General features: G+C 36.8%; 1 protein-coding gene across 1 annotated transcript in view; it reads left to right on the forward strand.

Moving 5' to 3' along the window:
* Positions 1-8,388, forward strand: part of LOC107595376 (CUGBP Elav-like family member 6) — a 25,798-nt gene that overhangs the window by 1,950 nt on the left and 15,460 nt on the right. Inside the window, exon 3 of the mRNA XM_016285760.1 lies at positions 5,271-5,420. Coding sequence (XP_016141246.1) covers positions 5,271-5,420 — 150 coding nt within the window. The remainder of the gene's footprint in view (positions 1-5,270; positions 5,421-8,388) is intronic.

An 8,388-nucleotide genomic window follows, 5' to 3' on the forward strand; every position in this document is an offset into this window, starting at 1 on the left:
TCACTCACCCTCACACACTCTCTCACTCACACTCACACACTCTCTCACTCACACACACTCACACACACACTCGCACACTCTCTCACTCACACACACACACACACACACACACACACACACACACACACACACACACACTCGCTCACTCAAACACAAACACAAACACACAACTCACGCTCAGCCGTTCCTCTCACTGCTGTTTGTCACCACAAGGCTTTTTTGTTTTGATGTTTTTCAGCTTCTTTTGATTGCGTTCACATATCCACACAGATGCACTTACAAAACCTAGTGAGCTGCTTATCTAGACAGCATTTCAAGTGTCCTGGATGTGAATTCTACTCCAAAAAGATGCTTCAGTTCTGGCAATCCAAGGCAGAATCAGATACATTATTCATAATTACAATCCCAGAATGCACTGCAAAAATGTATTTCCATAAGTACTTTTTTTTTTTACCAAATATTTGTGTGTGCCTTGTATTTTGGGGTCAGTTTATTTATTTATTTATTTTTAGAGATTAATAAACATTTTAGTTTGACCTTTGAACTGAATGACATAGAAACCATTTTGTTGTACTATGCATGATTAGTTTCCCTCCCCGCCCCCCACTATTTAATCTTGACAGCTTTTATTAGATTTTCCCCAATATTATTTTTATTTAAAGATATTTGATGCACCAAATTGTTGGAAAGTTATTCAAACTGATACTTTGTAACTCAAAGACGCATTCAATTCATCAAAAGTGTCACTAAAGACATTTATAATGTTACAGAAGATTTCTATATCAAATCAATGCTGTTCCTTTGAACTTTCTGTTCATCTGTGAATCCTGAAAAATAACATGTATGCTCAGCCATTCCTCTCACTGCTGTTTGTCACCACAAGGCTTTTTTGTTTTGATGTTTTTCAGCTTCTTTTGATTGCGTTCACATATCCACACAGATGCACTTACAAAACCTAGTGAGCTGCTTATCTAGACAGCATTTCAAGTGTCCTGGATGTGAATTCTACTCCAAAAAGATGCTTCAGTTCTGGCAATCCAAGGCAGAATCAGATACATTATTCATAATTACAATCCCAGAATGCACTGCAAAAATGTATTTCCATAAGTACTTTTTTTTTTTACCAAATATTTGTGTGTGCCTTGTATTTTGGGGTCAGTTTATTTATTTATTTATTTTTAGAGATTAATAAACATTTTAGTTTGACCTTTGAACTGAATGACATAGAAACCATTTTGTTGTACTATGCATGATTAGTTTCCCTCCCTGCCCCCCACTATTTAATCTTGACAGCTTTTATTAGATTTTCCCCAATATTATTTTTATTTAAAGATATTTGATGCACCAAATTGTTGGAAAGTTATTCAAACTGATACTTTGTAACTCAAAGACGCATTCAGTTGATCAAAAGTGACAGTAAAGGAATTTATAATGTTACAAAAGATTTCTATTTCAAATAAATGCTGTTCCTTTGAACTTTCTGTTCATCTGTGAATCCTGAAAAATAACATGTATCACAGTTTCCACAAAAATATTGTGCAGCACGACTGTTTTCAACATTGATAATAATCAGAAATGTTTCTCGAGCAGCAAATCAGCATATTATACTGATTTCTGAAGATCATGTGACACTGAAGACTGGAGGAATGATGCTGAAAATACAGCTGCGCATCACAGTATTGAACACATATTCAGATAGAAAACAACTTTTTTACATTGTAATAATATTTCACAATTTTTACAGTATTTTGAATCAAATAAATGCAGCCTCGGTGAACATAAGAGACAAAAACATTTTAAAAAATCTAAAAGTTTTGATTACTAGTAGGATGCCGTCTATGTAGACTGTAGACAGTGATGCTCACTAGGTTCTGGAACAGAGCGAGTGTGTTTTCGGCTCAGTCAGACACAAGGTGTGATGGGAAATGATCCGTCTCAGTGTGAGGATGAACTTGGGAACACGGCCAATCTGATGCATTTGACCAGAGAGTCCTTGACTGAAGAATACAGACGTGAAGATTTGTGACGGATAATCCCAGACCCCCGTTTGACCCCCTGTCACACACACACACACTCCTGATGTGCTGCTGCACGACTTTAAGCGTCCAGCTACAAAAGCCCGCTGACACCTCAGAGGAAGGGTCACGAGGAATTAATTAAAGTTCTTCCTCTCGCTCTCGTCTGTCAGTTTCCCGCTTTGATAATCCGTGATGTGGACACACACTCTTGTTGCCCGTCAGCTTTAATCTGGCACCTCTGAAATGTCCTTGGAGGAAAGCTGAAGGAAGTAAGCGATCAGTGTTAGAAGGGCAGCGGAGAGACGCGTCTGTGACCGGAGACATGAGAAAACACTTATTAATGCTCCTGTGGACAAACCGGCTTCACTACAATAAACTAGGAGCCAATCAAATGCTTCTCAGTTTATAATTCTGTAATGGAGTGAATTAGTGCCCACCCACTGTTACAAACAATGTTTTCCATTCATTTTTCACATAGGGATTAAAAAAAAAAGTCATTAAAGTGTTAAAAAACCATGAAGCAAACCAACCAGATTCAAGGTGCATCACAACATTACAAACTTTGATTTGAAGCAAAAAAATCAGACAGAAAGACAAAGATGCAAGACTTAACTTAAACGAGGGAAATAACTACTATTTCCTTTGTTTAAAGTTGTTGGTTTTCGACTATTAAACATGATTATTTTAAAAATAAGTTGAATTAATGCAAACTGATGGCTTCGACAAAGGCATATACCATTGATTAATAACCTCAGAGCTCACAGCAGTTCTGTTTTTAACAGTTTATACGTTATCATTAAAAAATCTGTTGCATATGGACAAAATGAGTGGATATTTTAGTTCTGGAATGCAACTGTTCCATTTGCTCTCTGCCTTTCTCTGATTGGTGGAGTTTTCTGTACAGCATCATGGGTAATGTAGGTTTTCACCAGGAATTAACACATGATTCTTTAAAAAAACGAAACAAAAGCATGTACCAGTGGTTAACAGCCTCGTAGCTCACAGTAGGTCTGTTTAAGAGCAATATTTAAAAGTTATTGTTAAAAATCAAGTTCACACATGCTGCTTTGGTGCTCAAGAAACATTTCTGATTATTATCAATGTTGAAAATGTATTGTGTCGTGCTGCACAATATTTTTGTGGAAACCGTGACACATTTTATTTTTCAGGATTCACAGATGAACAGAAAGTTCAAAGGAACAGCATTGATTTGATATAGAAATCTTCTGTAACATTATAAATGTCTTTAGTGACACTTTTGATGAATTGAATGCGTCTTTGAGTTACAAAGTATCAGTTGAGTAACTTTCCAACAATTTGGTGCATCAAATATCTTTAAATAAAAATAATATTGGGGAAAATCTAATAAAAGCTGTCAAGATTAAATAGTGGCAGCTGTGACAAATAGTGGGGAAAAAAATAAAACTTATCATGCATAGTACAACAAAATAGTTTCTTTGTCATTCAGTTCAAAGGTTAAACTAAAATGTTTATTAGTCTCTAAAAATAAATAAATAAGTAAATAAACTGACCCCAAAATACAAGGAACACACAAATATTTGGTATAAAAAAATCATTACTTTCCAATATGGAAATACATTTTTGCAGTGAATTCTGGGTTTGCAATTATGAATACTGTATCTGATTCTGCCTCAGATATATGGCCCTATTTTATCGATCTAAGTGCATGGTCTAAAGCGCAAGGCGGAGATGCACTTAGGCCGTGTCCGAATCCACTTTTGCTAGTTTAATGACAGAAAAAACGGTCGGCGCGCATGGTCTAAAAGGGTTGTCCCTATTCTCTTAATGAGTAATGGGTGTGTTTTGGGCATAACGTGCAATAAACCAATCAGAGTCTCATCTCCCAATCAAGTTGATTCACTATTTACACGGCGGAATTTGCAAGCGCAAAGACTGAATGCGTCTCCAGAGAGGAAACGGAGCTGCTCATGCGCGAGCAAAAAGTTAGCCTAATTCTGATACATGCAGTGACTATACATCATGACATGTAGGCATTTTTATATTTATGTAGCCTACACAATAATAATCTTTTACAGTGTAATCTTTTCATTTTTAATATTTGGGATGTTTGTGTGCTGCTGCGCGTCCCTGTGTGTGTAATAAGCAGAGTGTTCGCGCGTTGTGGACCCGCCTATAGTAACGCACTCTTTAAATAACAAAAAAATAATTCAATAAAAAATACTGCGTCATTGACTTTAGACCAGGTTTTAGTTGGTCAATGGCGCAGTCTATTTCAGTAGCCTCAAAATAACAGCGCGCCAACAATGCGCTTGAACACACCTCGTTTTCAGACCAGCACACCCATGGGCGCACAAATCGGAAAATGATAACTGCGTCGGGCTGAAGCTAGCAAAAATGTATGATAGGGCCCATTATGTTGCTTCTCTAATTTTACATGCAAGTATAGCCGAAATCACAAATTACAGTATGTGGGCACAGAGAGGCAAACAAATGTAATAATAAATAATAAATGTACATTTTGCATGTTCAGCAGAAGTAAGCTGCCCTGTCCTGCAAATCTAAACAGGCTTGTGTAAGTAAATTGCTCAGTGCAAAGAAAGTGAAGTAATGGGAACCTGGTATTTCTATGTTCTTTTTTTCATGTGTCTAATAGACATGAACAAGTTATTTGAAAAACATCTATACCTTTGAAACATGTCTTCATGCTCTATGTTGAGTATGGTTTCACTAATAATAAACATGCATTTGCATAAAGCATCCATATTTGTCCATGCCCATGTTGATTAGAGTTTTAAAAACTTGAAAATTATTAATTTAAAGTACATTTAGAACAGATTAAAATGTGTTATGAAGTTGTGATTAATCATGAGTTAACTCATGACAATCATGCAATTAATCGTTATTAAATATTTTAATCGATCGACAGCCCTAGCACAGACCTTTCATGGCTTTATATATATATACACCCTAGAGATGGTTGTGCGTGAAAATCCCAGTAGACCAGTAGTTTTTGAAATACTCAGACCAGGCCGTCTGGCACCAACAACCATTCCACATTCAAAGTCACTTAAATCCCCTTTCTTCCCCATTCTGATGCTCGGTTTGAACTTCAGCAAGTTGTCTTCACCACATCTAGATGCCTAAATGCATTGAGTTGCTGCCATTTGATTGGCTGATTAGCAATTTGTGTTACCAGGTAATTGAACAGGTGTACCTAATAAAGTGGCCGGTGAGTGTGTGTATATATATATTTTTTTTTTCTTACACCAGGCACCAGCACTCCACCAGGCATCAGCGCCACCGCTGTGCCCAGCATCGCAGCTCAGATCGGGGTGAACGGCTTCAGCGCTCTCCATCCCCAAACCAATGGACAGCCCTCCTCCGAACCCATCTACACCAACGGCATCCACCCGTACCCAGGTAACACCACTTATTCCACTTTACTCTGCTGGAAACAGCTGCATACTGGATGTCATGTCTTGGATGCACAACACATTTGGATTTGGAGCAACTAAAACCGTATTGAATCAGCATAAAACAACCAAGACTGGCACCACAAACATCCTGTCAGAGCTGCAGACACACTGAGCTGTGGTGCTGATGTAGATGAGACAGGTTCAAGTTTGGTTTCTCTCTTTTTACAATATTAGTCTACAAATACAAATGTTCCAGTTATTCCATACTGGATGTCATGCCTTGGATGCACAACACATTTGGATTTGGAGCAACTAAAACCGTATTGAATCAGCATAAAACAACCAAGACTGGCACCACAAACATCCTGTCAGAGCTGCAACACACTGAGCTGTGGTGCTGATGTAGATGAGACAGGTTCAAGTTTGGTTTCTCTCTTTTTACAATATTAGTCTACAAATACAAATGTTCCAGTTATTCCTAACCTGTTTAAAATGCACGTCAAATCTTTGTAATCATGCTGGTTTAAATAAATAAATGTGTACATAATATAATTAGTGCTGCCAAACAATTAATCGTGATTAATCACATCCAAAATAAAAGTTTTTGTTTGCATAATATATGTGTGTGTGCTTTGTATATTTATTATGTGTATATATAAATACAAACACATGCATGTGTATATATTAAAGAAAAATGTTATGTGTATATATATTTTCATTTAGCAGACGCTTTTATCCAACGCGACTTACAAATGAGGACAATAGAAGCAGTCAAAACTAACAAAAGAGCAACAATATATAAGTGCAAATGACAAGACTCGGTTAGCCTAACGCAGTACACTTAGCAAGGTGTGTATACTGTATGTGTGTATATATATTATACACACACACAAAGAAAAACAAGTTAATGCCTTGAATTTAATGCGAGCAGCTACTGGTAGCCAGTGCAAATTGATGAACAGAGGTGTGACGTGCGTTCTTTTCGGCTCATTAAAGATTAATCTTGCAGCTGCATTTTGGATTAATTGTAGGCCGGATCTTTGTATAAAGCAAATCTGCAAGACCGGGCAGTTTTAGCAATGTTGTCTGAGAATTTCAGCTAATCATCAAATCATCAATCAAGGTTTCTAGCTGTTTTTGAAGGAGTTATGGTTGATGAGCCTAACTGGATGGTGAAATTTTTATAAAGTGATGGGTTTGTTGAAACCACAAGCAGTTCTGTCTTAGCCAGGTTGTGTTGAAGGTGATGGTCCGTCATCCAACAAGAAATGTCTGTTAGACATGCTGAGATGCGAGCAGCTATCGTAGGATCATCAGGATGGAATGAGAGGTAGAGTTGAGTGTCATCAGCATAACAGTGATATGAAAAGCCATGTTTCTGAATGACAGAACCTAGTGATGCCATGTAGACCGAGAAGAGAAGTGGTCCAAGAACTGAGCCCTGAGGCACCCCAGTAGCTAGATGTTGTGACTTGGACACCTCACCTCTTCAAGATACCTTGAAAGACCTATCTGAGAAGTATGACTCAAACCACTGGCATGCGGTTCCTGAGATGCCATTTTCCAATAGGGTTGACAGGAGAATCTGGTGGTTAACTGTATCAAAAGCAGCAGACAGATCCAGCAAGATAAGTATAGAAGATTTGGAATCCGCTCTCTTTATATAATATGAAATATAAGAACATAAATATGTATATGCATGTAAATATTTCCAAAATATATACTGTATGTGTGTGTCTTTACATATATACATAATAAATATACACAGTACACATACATATATTATGTAAACAAAAACTTATATTTTGGATGCGATTTAATTGTTTGACAGCACTAATAATATAATATAATGTAATTTAATTTGTCAAATTGATCAGATTTTTTTTTATTCAAACTTATTTATCAAAGCAAAAAATATATATTCATCTCTTTTTACAATATTAGTCTACAAATACAAATGTTCCAGTTATTCCTAACCTGTTTAAAATGCACGTCAAATCTTTGTAATCATGCTGGTTTAAATAAATAAATGTGTACATAATATAATTAGTGCTGCCAAACAATTAATCGTGATTAATCACATCCAAAATAAAAGTTTTTGTTTGCATAATATATGTGTGTGTGCTGTGTATATTTATTATGTGTATATATAAATACAAACACATGCATGTGTATATATTAAAGAAAAATGTTATGTGTATATATATTTACATTTAGTCATTTAGCAGACGCTTTTATCCAACGCGACTTACAAATGAGGACAATAGAAGCAGTCAAAACTAACAAAAGAGCAACAATATATAAGTGCAAATGACAAGACTCGGTTAGCCTAACGCAGTACACTTAGCAAGGTGTGTATACTGTATGTGTGTATATATATTATACACACACACAAAGAAAAACAAGTTAATGCCTTGAATTTAATGCGAGCAGCTACTGGTAGCCAGTGCAAATTGATGAACAGAGGTGTGACGTGCGTTCTTTTCGGCTCATTAAAGATTAATCTTGCAGCTGCATTTTGGATTAATTGTAGAGGTTTGATAGAAGTGGCTGGAAGACCTGCCAAGAGAGCATTGCAATAGTCCAGCCTAGACAGAACAAGAGCTCGAACAAGGAGTTGTGTTGCATGTTCTGAAAGAAGGGGCCTGATCTTCCTAATGTTGTATAAAGCAAATCTGCAGGACCGGGCAGTTTTAGCAATGTTGTCTGAGAATTTCAGCTTATCATCAATCACAACTCCAAGGTTTCTAGCTGTTTTTGAAGGAGTTATGGTTGATGAGCCTAACTGGATGGTGAAATTTTTATAAAGTGATGGGTTTGTTGAAACCACAAGCAGTTCTGTCTTAGCCAGGTTGTGTTGAAGGTGATGGTCCGTCATCCAACAAGAAATGTCTGTTAGACAAGCTGAGATGCGAGCAGCTATCGTCGGATCATCAGGATGGAATGAGAGGTAGAGTTGAGTGTCATCAGCA

This window comes from Sinocyclocheilus grahami, unplaced genomic scaffold, assembly GCF_001515645.1.
Source record: "Sinocyclocheilus grahami isolate Dianchi unplaced genomic scaffold, SAMN03320097.WGS_v1.1 scaffold201.1, whole genome shotgun sequence".
Lineage (NCBI taxonomy): Eukaryota > Metazoa > Chordata > Actinopteri > Cypriniformes > Cyprinidae > Sinocyclocheilus > Sinocyclocheilus grahami.